Below are 12,857 nucleotides of genomic sequence, written 5' to 3' on the forward strand. Positions count from 1 at the left end.
TTGCTGTCAGTGGGATGAGTTGAAGTGTAACATGAGGACAAAATCAAAAAGGGCGATGAATACAGGACTGAAGGTATCATATTTAAATGCATGCTGTATGGAGAATAAGGTAAATGATCTTGTAACACAGTTGGAGATTGGTGGGTATGATGTTGTGGACATCACTGAGTTGTGGCTGAAAGAAGATCTTAGTTGGGAGCTTAACATCAAAGGATACATATTGTATTGAAAAGTCAGGCAGGTGGGCAGAAGGGGTTTGTAGCCCTGTTGGTAAAAAATGAAATCAAATCCTTAGAAAGAGATGACACGGGATTGGAAGGTTGAGAACCCTTGTGCATAGAATTAAGAATGTGCAAGGGTAAAAAGACCCTGATGGGAGTTATATGCAGGCATCCGACCAATAGCTAGAATGTGGGCTACAAATTACAATGGGAGGTAGAAAATGCATGTCAAAACGGCAGTGTTATGATAGTCATGGGGATTTCAATATACAGGTAGATTGGGAAGATCAGGTTGGTGCTGGATCCCAAGAGAGGGAATTTGAAGAATGCCCATGAGATGGCTTTTAGAGCAGATTGTGGTTGAGCCCACTAGGGGAAAGGCTATTCTGGATTGGGTTTTGTGTAATGAACCAGATTTGATTAGGGAGCTTATGGTAAAGGAACCCTTAGGAGGCATTGATCATAATATGATAGACTTCACCAAGCAATTTGAGTGGAAGAAGCTAAAGTCAGATATATCATTATTGCAGTGGAGTAAGGAAAATAATAGAGGCATGACGGAGGAGCTGGGTAAAGTTGATTGGAAGGGAACACTGGCAAGGATGATGGCAGAACAGCAATGGCTGGAGTTTCTGCGAGAAATTCGGAAGACATAGGATAGAAGAAGTAGTATTCTAATGGCAGGATGACACAACCATGGCTGACAAGGGAAGGAAAAACAACTTAAAACAAAAGAGAGAGCGTATAATAGAGCAAAATGTAAGAGCCATTAAGTACTTGAAATGCCAAGTCTTAGAGAACAACAGTCTAAATGCTGGAAAATAGGATTAGTATCATTAGGTACGATGACTAGACTGAGAATATGAAAATTTTCTTCACTTGGAAGGTAGCCAACCTTTGGCACTCTCTCCATTCCAGCTTGTTGTGGATGTTCACTCATTGTGTTCTTTCAGAATAGAGATTGATGGATTTCTGCATATTAGGGGATTGAGTGATATGGGGATAGTTCAGGAATCATTGAGGTAGTAGATTAGGATGAATGCTAGCAACACACACAAACACAAGAGATTCCGTTGATGTTGAAAATCCAGAGCAACATGCACAAAATGCTGGAGGAACTGATTAGGTAAGGCAGCATCTATGGAGAGGAATAAACAGTCAACATTACAGGGCTTCAGATTGAGACCCTTCATCAGGACTGGAAAGGAAGGGGAAAAGGCCAGAATAAAAAGGTGGGAGAGGTACAAGGTGATAGGTGGGACCAGGTGAGGCGGGAGAGGGGATGAAGTGAGAAGCTGAGAGGTGTTAGGTGAAAAAGGTGAAGTGCTGATGAAGTCTGAAAGGAAAGGAGAATGGACCATGAGAGAAAGGGAAGGAGGAGTTCACCAGAGGGAGTTAATAGGCAGGTGAGGTGAGGGGGTAGGAGGGAAGCCAGAATTGGGAATGGTAAAAAAAGAGAAGGGGAAGGGGGACAAATTACCAGAAGTTCAAGAAATCGATGTTCATACCGTCAAGTTGGAGGCTATCCAGACAGAGTATGAAGTGCTGTGCCTCCACCCTGGGAGATGCCGTGGACCGGCAGGTCGGAATTAAAGTAGTTGGTCACCAGGAAATCTTGCCTGTTACAGATGGGACAAAGGTAGAATGGATGAATGCTAAAGCAGTTTTGTAGGGCTGGATGGCCTGCTGCTTTTTTTTCCAACTTTTATGGCCATCAATCTATTTTGCTTGTTAACTATGCAATGGAATGACAAAAAAAGCCCTAAGTTACTATTGTACTTCTGGAGTTACTCTAAAGTAAGAATTATCTGTGACTAATACATGAGCCTGTGGGTTAAAGTGCTCACTTCCCTATTACTAATGTTAATTTAACCTGTGGCACGTGTATAGCTCCATGTGAAGTTTCATATTTAATTTAAATGTCTGAGGTTATATTTAGCTTTGCCCCTGCAACAACTTATTAAGGGCCCTGGCACACAAATGAGCACATCAGAGAAATCAAATAGTCACTCTGTGCAGGCAGCTTTTATAGATACAGGAACTTGATCTGCAGGGCCCGAAATAAAATAACTTTATTTGCAAAACAAAAAAAAGCCAAGATCAGGGTAAGGCCACAATTGTTTGGAATAAGAAGAGTTTTGGAAATCAAGATCACTAAGCTTTTTGTGGGGAACTTAAATAATTGAATGGAATTCATAGGAGAGTAATGAAGTACAGCTGGAAAAGGGAATGGATTGATGGTGACTTTCTCACTTCAAGGTTCTTCAGGTTCAAATCTTTCAAAACTGAAAGTAAATCACAGTCTGGAAAAATTGTTCTGACTTGCTCAACCCTAGATAAATTTGGTGATGGAGGCAGAACTTGGGCAGAATTGTCCTTTCATATTGCGGTATCAGAATACCATTGGGATTGAGCACTTTCCTTCATGGACAAAGGAGAGTCTATTATATCAACCCCTGAAGGGTGACCATCAACTCATCCACTCAGGCTGTGGAAATCCAAAAAAGTTAATGATTGAGGGAAAGGCAGCAAATTAGGGAGAGGTGGGAGGGATCTGATAAAAACACAGAAATTGGAATCATAGAATTATTATAGTATGCTATATTATTATATAGCATAATGCTGTTACAGCACCAGCACCAGCGACCCGGGTTCAATTTCCACTGCTCTATGTGAAGAATTTGTACGCTGTCCCTGTGACTGCGTGTTTCCTCCAGGTGCTTTAGTTTCCTCCCACATTCTGAGGAAGTATGGGTTAGTAGGTTAATTGGTCACATGAGTGCAGATGGGTGGTGTGTGTTCGTTAGGCCGGAAGGGCCTGTTACCGTGCTGTAGCTCTAAATAAATTAAATAAAATTAGATAAAATTCTGAAAGCCCTCTGGAAGAGGGATGAGGAAAACAGTTGTATTACAGTGTAATTCCCCCTTACTGTTGAATAAAGCCTTTTCTTATACAAATCTCAGCACAGCAATACATGGCGCATTTCAATTTGGTCTTTCTGTAACATCATAACCTTAAAATATGTTTTCTTTGCGCGACTATGGGGAGTACACATGACTTACATGGATCAAAGCAAAATACATTGGATTATTTCCGCTGTGTGGCTATTCAGTACTCTGTCACAAGTGAAGTTTGTTGACATGAATTTATACAAGACACCACCACTGAGGAGAGTATTTACTGCAAAGGAACAGGGGTATATAAAGTAATCAGGGTATGCAAAGCAGCAAATGGGGATCTGTACAAATGGAATAAACTGTTTTAGGTAATATTCGCATTTATATCTTTGAAGGACTTCTCTATGCATCACTCTGTCTGGGCTCTGTTAAGACCTGTGAATTGGATTCATCTACAAGACTAAGACAAGGGTCGTTTCCGAAAGCAAGAAGAATGCATGCAGCATCCTGGCTGTGGACACACTCCTGCTCATAAGTGACAGTGAATGGAACAGCCCTGAATGGAACACAAATCTAGCAACCTCCCAACTCTGCAAAAGGAGGATGTGGGAAGGTAAGAGATCTGCATTTGGGATGAATTAACAAATCACCCCTCCCTATGACAGCACATTGGATTAATATATCAGCTTTAAGAGGTTCTCAAAGAGGCAAGAGTGGGAGGAGGATGGTCAGAATCGAGGGAACAAGATTCCTAAATTCAGATTCCAGTTTTGTGTCCATATAAGCCTTTCTATACATCAGGAATCCACACCTCGCCATGCTTTTGAGGTGTGCCTCTGAAGTCCCCTTCCCATACCCCCTTTTTTGGTTGGAAAAAGGGGAAGGGAGAGGGGTGGGGAGTGGGAAGCACCAGAGGGACATTCTGTAATGATCAATAAACCAATTGTTTGGAATAAAATTACCGTGCCTGGTGTATCAGGGCTGGGAGTGTCTACTCCCGCTCCACGCCACACCCCTGGCACTCCTTCTCTGCCACCTGTACCACACCTCTCTCACAGCCCTCACCATTCTCAACATTCTTTGCTCCCACCAATTTTACAAAATCACTGTTCAGTCCACGTTGAGAAATACAGTACTGTGCATACTGAAAAGTGCCAGGAAAAGACTAGCAATACCATGAAGGATCCCACCCACCCTGGTCATGGACTTTGTCCCACTCCCATCAGGGAGGAGGCTACGTAGCATCCACACTAGGACCACCAGACTCAAAAAACAGTTACTTCCCCCAAGCAGTAAGGCTGATCAACACTTCCACCCACTGACACACCCCTAACCACCACTACTTTATCATTTCCTGTCAGTCACCTTATGTACAGACACCCCTGCGCCTAGTGTCACTTTATGGACATACAATCAATCTATATATATAAACTATCTTACGTATTTATTGTGTTTTTTATCTGTTTCTTTTTGTGGATCTTTTCATCGGCTCTGGAGCTGCAATTATTTAATTCTCCTTTCCACTTGTGTACAGAAAATAACATTAAACAATCTTGAATCTTGAACTTCAAAAATCACAAGTATCCATTTGACAGGAGGCTATTGTGATGCCTGGTGTTGGAAGGTACCCTGAGGCAGGGAACCACTGAGTTTCAATACTGCTGCTTTGTTCCATTCACCATGGCATGTTAAATGCAAAAAGTCTGAGGACACTGTGGAATTATGTCAAACACTGATGTAGACTTGCTGAGACTGAATCCATATTACCATTGTAGCATCCTATGATCCTTAAACATTATGTTGGGGAATTTAACAAGCTAACACCTTAATTGATCATCTTAATGCAAATTCTGCTATATATTTTTGCACAAAAGTCCCGCTTGTATAACTTCACATCGATAACACAGAACCTTAGATTTCTTTGGCATGATTTAGCATGGCCAGATGTACTGTGAATCATGTCATATTTTTTAAACATCAAATTGTTCATTGAATCCATTTTATTTAATCCCATTTGATATAGTGCAGGTTTATTCAGTATCAGTCTTATATTTGTTCATATATACTGAGCTAGCTGTATATCAGCAAGACACTAGCTAGGAGGTGTTATTTTCTGTGCATTTTTGTATACCTTAATAAACACAAGTGATACCGCAGATGCTGAAAACCTTGATCAACACACACAAAATGCCGGGGGAACTCAGCAGGTCAGGCAGCATCTGTGGAGGGGAATAAACAGTTGATGTTTTGGGGCGAGACACTTTATCAGGATGAGAAAGCAAGATGGAAGAAGCTAAAATAAGAAGCTGAGGGGAGGGGCAGGAATACAAGCTGGCAGGTAATAGGTGAAATTAGGCAAGGGGGGAAGTGGGTGGGTAGGGCGGGGGTGTGAAGAAAGAAGCTGGGAGGGTGATAGGGGAAAAATAAAGTGCTGAAGAAGAAAGAATCTGATAGGAGAGGAGAGTGGACAATGGGAGAAAGGGGAGGAGGAGAGGCACAAGAGGGAAGTGATGGGCAAGTGAGGAGAAGAAGGGTGTGAGGGGAACCAGAATGGGGAATGGAAATAGAAAGGGGGGGGGAGAAATTACCTGAAGTTGGAGAAATCAGTCTTTTTGTATACCTGCCTTGAAGTTGTCCAGATTATATTTATTATCCATTTCAAAATGCATTATAAACACAATTCACTTCAGGAACTTTAATGGATGATCAGGCTGAATTGCAGTGGATTTAACAGAGTTTAAAATATAGCAATGCATCTGACCGTGAAATTGGCAAAAGAACAATAATTTAAAATTTTATATTTTGTAACAATGTAATCAAGCTGGACAATGACAGTTTTAAGAAACTGTTCAGCATTTTACTTGAAATCAGTGACATTTCGCTGGGGGAGGGGAGTTGAGACCAAAGGATGAGAGTCCTGATTAGTTTGAGTATGTGAAGATACCTGCTCCAGCTTATTATATTTTGATAAACCAATGCTTGTAACATTTTTTATTACTGCCAAATCATTTGCTTTCTCAGAGATTAGGGCTGTGACCTCTGATTCCCCAAGTCCAGTATCTGATGTGCATGCTGAGCTGAGAGTCATGGTTTGTCATTAGCAGTGCAAATGATGCCAGGACACCAACTTGTTCTTCTTGAATGTTATTCTTCAAGTGACAAGAATGCTAGTCACTGAAATGCTTAAGTCAGACACATGTAGGTAGGTATTCATAAGACCTTAAGACACAGGAGCAGAATTAGGCCATTCCGCTCATTGAGGCTGCTCTGTCATTTCATCATGGCTGACTTATTATCTCTCTCGACCCCATTCTCCTGCCTTCTCCTCATAACATTTGCCACCCTCACTAATAAAGAACCTATCAACCTCCACTTTAATATACCCAACAACTTGTCCTCCATAGCCATCTATAACAATGACCACCCTCTGGCTAAAGAAATTCCTTCTCATTTCTGTTGTAAAGGAACATCATTCTATTCTGAGGCTGTGCCCTTGGGTCCTACGCTCCCCCACTACAGGAAACATCCTCTCCACGTACATTGTGTCTCAGTCTTTCAATATTCGATAGGTTTCAATAAGATACCCCCCAGCCCTCATTCTTCTAAACTCCAGTGAGTACAGGCTCAGAACCATCAAACGCTCCTCGTACATTAACCTATTCATTCCCAGGATCATTGTTGTGAACCCCCTCTGGATCCTCTCCAATGCCAGCATATCCTTCAATAAGGGGCCCAAAACTGCTCACAATATTCCAGGTGCAGTCTGACCTATGCCCTGTAAAGCCTCAGCATTACATCCTTGCTTTTCTTCACTCTTGGATGAATGTGATACAGTTACGTAGTGGTCCATAAAATATTTCATATTGAAACAGCTACATGTCAGCAATGGGTTATAATGAGGAAATGTTATTTTCTGTGTGTTTCTGCATGATCGACTTAAGTTATGCTGCAGGATTTCTCTTCTGCTTTCTCATTACGAACAGAACTCATACTTAAAAGGCTGGTCTTGATCTTGTTCCCTTGCTACAGAATTTCAGACCTCAAATAAAACACTGAATATATTAAGTATGAAAATACGGGGGCGCCATGGAGGTAAAAGGCTGGTCTTGATCTTGTTCCCTTGCTACAGAATTTCAGACCTCAAATAAAACACTGAATATATTAAGTATGAAAATACGGGGGCGCCATGGAGGTGTTGCAGTTAGCGCAACACTATTACAGTTCAGGGCGTCGGAGTTTGGAGTTCAATCCCGCCGTCCTCTGTAAGGCATCTCTGTACGTCCACCCCATGGAATAAATACATGGGTTTTCCCTGGGTGCTCCTGTTTCTTGCTAGAGGATCCAAAGACATACCATGTAGGTTAATTGGTCATTGTAAGTTGTCTCGTGATCAGGTTCAGACTAAATCAGGGTTGTCAAGGGTTGCTGGGCAATGCAGCTCAAAGGGCTGGAAGGGCCTATTCTGTACTTTATCTCTAAAATAAAAAAGCACAAAATAAAATATTAAGCAGTCTGATTCCATAGCGTAAAACAAATCAAAATGTTTATATTGCTTTAGTTCACAAGCAATCCACCCTCGCAATACTGCAGATTTAGACCACTCGTTTGATGTATTCCGTCCCCTATTTCTGGATTAACTCATTCAAATATCTGCCTGTCTTCCATTGAAAAAAAGCCATAAACATCAGATAAACTGGAAAGCTGTGTAGCTTTAATCAGCTTGCTGTCCTTTGATTGATGAGGCCAAATTTTACTGCTTCACTCCAATTATAATTATGAGCGAACTACGCAAGCTCCCATTCACAAACACAAAACAGTCAGCAGATGCTGAAAATCCAAAGCAACACACACACAATGCTGGAGGAACTCAGCAGGTTAGGCAGCATCTATGAAAATTAATAAACAGTCAACTTTTCAGGCCAAGACCCTTCATCGGGACTGAGAAGGAAGGAAGAAGACATCAGAATAAAAAGGTGGGGGGAGGGGAAGGAGGCTCAGTGGAAGGTGATAGGTGAAGCCAGGTGTGTGGAAAAGGTCAAGGGCTGGAGAGGAAGGCATCTGATAGGAGAGGAGGGTGGACCGTAAGCGAAGTGGGAGGAGGAGGGGACCCAGGGGGAGGTGATAGGCAGGTGAGAAGAGGTAAGAGGCCAGAATGGGGAATAGAAAAAGAGGGGAGGGGAGAGTATTTTTTTTACCAGAAGGAGAAATTGATATTCATGCCATCAGGTTGGAGGCTATCTAGATGGAATATAAGGTGTTGCTCCTCCACCCTGAGGGTCACCTCTTCTTGGCACAAGAGGAGGCCATGGACTGACATGTTAGAACAGGAATGGGAATCAAAATTAAAATGTTTCACCATCTGGAAGTTATACTTTTGGCGGATAAAGTGGAGGTGCTCAACGAAATGCTTCTCCCAATTTACAATGGGCCTCACCAATATAGTGGAGGACAAATCGGGAGCACTGGACACAGTAGACGACCCCAGCAGATTCGCAGGTGAACTGTTGCTTCACCTGGAAGGACTGTTTGAGGCCCTGAATGGAGGTGAATGGGCATGTGTAGCACTTGGGCCATTTACAGGGATGAGTGCAAGGAGGGAGATTAGTGGGGAGGGATAAATGATCAAAGGAATCACAGAGAGAGAAATCCTTGCAGAAAGTGGAGAGAGGGAGGGAGGTAAAGATGTGTTTAGTGGTTGGATCCCTTTGGAGATGGTGGAAGTTGCGGAGGATAATGTGTTGGATGCAGAGTTTGATGGAGTGGTAGATAAGGATAAGAGAAACTCTACCACTGTTAAGGCAGTGGGAAGATGGGCTGAGTGTGGATTTTCGGGAAATGGAGGAGATGCAGGTGAGGGTATCATCAATGATGGAGAAAGGGAAACCCCATTCTTTGAAGAAGGGGACATCTATTCTTCACGACTGAGCAGGTGAGAAGGGCTCTGGGGAAACAGACACAGCAAAGCATTGGGACTGTATGGTGGGAACCCTGGGGTCCTGAAGGAGTGTGCTGAGCAGTTGTGTGGAGTTCTCCAGCACATTTTCAATCTGAGTCTCAGCCTGGAAAGGGTCCTGACTGTGTGGAAAACATCATGTGTGGTCCCATTATCCAAAACGGGCCAACTGAAAGTCTTGAGTGACTTCCGTCCAGTGGCCCTGACCTCACTCATCATGAAGACCCTAGAGAGGTTGGTCCTGGCTCATCTCCGACCCCTGGTCAGATCAGCCCTCGATCCCCTGCAGTTTGCCTACCTGGAGCACATTGGAGTTGACGATGCTGTCATCTACCTGCTGAGCAGAGCCGACTCCCATTTGGATAAGCAGGGCAGCACTGTGAGGTTTGTGCTTTTTGATTTCTCAAGTGCCTTCAATACCACACAGACCTCATTGCTGGGGGAGAAGCTCCGTTCAACGCAGGTTGGCATTTCCATTGTATCCTGGATAATGAACTACCTGACTGGCAGACCACAGTTTGTGCGGCTTCAGAGCTGTGTGTCAGACATGGCTATAGGCAGCACTGGGGCCCCACAGGGGACTGTATTGGCTCCCTTCCTGTTTACCCTGTATACCTCAGACTTCAGATACAACACTGAGTCATGTCATCTGCAGAAATTCTCTGATAACTCAGCAATAGTTGGGTGTACAAAGGGAAGATGGGAGGATGAATACAGGGCCTGGTGGAGGACTTTGTCACATGGTGCAAGCTGAATCATCTGCAGCTCAACATCAGTAAGACAAAGGAGATGGTGATGGACTTTAGGAAGACCAAGCCTGCACTGCTCCCTGTTACTATTGGTGGTGAGGACATGGATATGGTGTGGACCTACAAGTACCTGGGGTGGGGGGGGGGGGGCACCTGAACAACAGACTTGAGTGGAGCACCAACACAGAGGCTGTGTACAAGAAGGGCCAGAGTCACCTCTACTTCCTGAGGAGTCTGAGGTCCTTTGGAGTGTGCAGGCCTCTCCTTCACATGTTCTACCAGTCTGTTGTTGCCAGGATAACCTTTTATGTTGTGGTGTGCTGGGGCAATGGCATCAACATGGGTGAAGCCAACAGGCTCAATAAACTGATTAGAAAGACTGTCTCTGTTATAGGAGTCAAACTGGACACACTGAGGCTGAAGTAGAACAAAGGGTGGTCCAGAACATCCTGGCAATTCTGGACAATGTTTCTCACCCTCTGCTTGCCACCTTGGCTGAACAGAGACATATGAGGTCATTCTTTCCCTCAGCCATTAGGCTCTGTAATGAGTCAACCTGTAGCCGGGGAAGTGATGACACCCCCCCCCCCGTTAGACTGTTATTTATTCTTTCTTACTTCTCTTCTAATATTAGTATAACTGTGCCCTTGTAATGCTACTGTGACACTGTAATTTCCTTTGGGATCAATAAAGTATCTCTCTATCTATCTGTCTATCTCTGAAGTCCTGGAAAGGGAAGCCTCATCCTGGGAACAGATGTGGTGGAGATGAAGGAACTGAGAAAAGGGAATCGTATTTTTACAGGAGGCAGGATGGGAAGAGGTAAAAGACCATAAGATATAGGAGCAGAATTAGGCCATTTGGTCCATTGAGTCTTCTCCGCCATTTCATTATGGCTGATCCATTTACCCTCTTAGCCCCGATCTCCTGCCTTCTCCTCATATCCCTGTATGAACCTATCAACCTCTGCTTTAAATATACCCAATGACTTGGCCTCCACAGTCACCTGTGACAATGAATTTCACAGATTCATCACTTTCTGGCTAAAGAAATTTCTCCTCATCTCCATTCTAGAAAGATGCCCCTCTCTTCTGAGGCTGTGTCCTCTGGTCTTAGACTCTTCCATCATATGAAACATCCTTTCCATAGCCACTCTATCAAGGCTTTTTTGGTATCAGTTTCATGAATCTCCTTTGAACCCTCTCCAATGTCAGCACGTCCTTTATTCAATAGGGAGCCCAAAACTGCTCACAATACTCCAAGTGAGGCCTCACCAATGCTTTATAAAGTCTCAACATTACATCCTTGCTTTCATATGCTAGTCCTCTTGAAATGAATGCTAACATTGCATTTGTCTTCCTCACCACAGGCTCAACCTGTAAATTAACCTTTAGGAAATCCTGCACAGCACTCCCAGGTCCCTTTACACCTCTGACTTTTCAATGTTCTCAGCATTTAGTAAATAGCCTACACTTTTGTTTCTTCTACCACAGTGCATGGCCATACACTTCCCACCACTGTATTCCATCTGCCACTTCTTTGCCCATTCTGCTAATCTGTCTAACTATTTCTGTAGCCTCTCTATTTCCTCAACACTACCTTTTGCTCTAACTATCTTGTATCATTTGCAAACATGGTCACAAAGACATCAATTACATCATCCAAATCATTGACATATAACGTAAAAAGAAGTGGTCCAAACACAGACCCCTGTGGAACACCACCAGTCACCAGCAACAACCCAGAACGGATAAGGAAAGGAACTTCTTTTTGGCTGCTTACCTATCAAAGATCTCTAGAAAGCACTAATCTTACATTGGAAAGTTAGGGAATCAGATGCCAGAAGCAACTGTTGGGCTGCTAGGCAGTGAAATGGATTTATTCAGTACAAAGTTATGCTTTACAAATAAGGAATGTCTCTGAACTTCCACTTAATTCAGATTCAGATTCAGTTTATTGTCATTTAGAAACCACAAATGCAGTGCAGTTAAAAAATGAGACAACATTCCTCCAGAATGATATCACAAAATCATATGACAAAACAGACTACACTAGAAAATCCACATAGCATTTGGCAATCCCCAATCCAGAGTCCAGAGAGGCTGCTGCGTATTAATATTTCCTACAGATTATCTGAACTAGGCTTATTTTTGAAAATTATTCCTTCCAAAGACAGCATTTTTACATCCCTTTGTTGCACAAGAAGATGATAGCTGCCTACCTTCTTGAACCATATTGGTCTTTTTGGTAAAGATGAAGGGTCTTGACCCAAAAACATCATCTATCCATTTCCCTCCACAGATGTTGACCTGCTAAGTTCCTCCAACATCTTGTCATGCTCCAGATTTCAGCATCTGCAGTCTCTTGTGTCTCCCATTTTGTTTGAGTTTCAGAACTCAGACCCAGTGAGAATGAAAGAGTATCAATATACTTACAAGTCAGGGCAATACATAACACAGAGGACACTTCAGTTTCCGATTAATGTACACTCAGTGGCCTGTAGGTATGCCTGTAACCTGCTCGTTAATACGTACATTGAATCAGCCAATCAAGTGGCAGCAACTCAATGCATAAAAGCATGCAGATATGGTCAAGAGGTTCAGTTGTTGTTCAGAACAAACACCATAATGTGGAAGAAATGTGATTGAAGTGATTGACTGTAGAATGATTGTTGGTGCCAGATGGGGTGGTTTGAGTATCCCAGAAACTGATGATCTCCTGGAATTTTCACACATAACAATCTCTAGAGTTCACAGAGAATGGTGCAAGAAACAAAAAAAAATCCAATGAACAGGCGTTCTGTAAGCGAAGAGAGAGGCCAGAGGAGAATAGCCAGACTGGTTCAAGCTGACAGAAAGGTGATAGTAACTCAAATAAACACATGTTGCAACAGTTTTGTGCAGAAGAGCATCTCTCACATCTGCTAGAAGGTTCAATGGGCTAGAGCAACAGAAGACCACTCAGAGGCCACATAATTAGGTTCAGGAGATACAGTACCTAATAAAGTGGCTACTGAGTGTATTTATCACATGTACT

The 12,857-nt window shown here is 42.9% G+C and overlaps 1 protein-coding gene across 6 annotated transcripts in view; it reads left to right on the forward strand.

Annotated features, from left to right (window-relative positions):
- LOC132384860 (thyroid hormone receptor alpha) overlaps positions 1-12,857 on the forward strand; it is a 459,686-nt gene that overhangs the window by 284,272 nt on the left and 162,557 nt on the right. For all 6 annotated transcript variants that reach the window (XM_059956458.1, XM_059956454.1, XM_059956450.1 and 3 more), the window contains one exon: positions 3,515-3,732. In XM_059956458.1, coding sequence (XP_059812441.1) covers positions 3,680-3,732 — 53 coding nt within the window. In that variant the 5' untranslated portion in view covers positions 3,515-3,679. The remainder of the gene's footprint in view (positions 1-3,514; positions 3,733-12,857) is intronic.

Source organism: Hypanus sabinus, chromosome X1, assembly GCF_030144855.1.
Source record: "Hypanus sabinus isolate sHypSab1 chromosome X1, sHypSab1.hap1, whole genome shotgun sequence".
Classification (NCBI taxonomy): domain Eukaryota; kingdom Metazoa; phylum Chordata; class Chondrichthyes; order Myliobatiformes; family Dasyatidae; genus Hypanus; species Hypanus sabinus.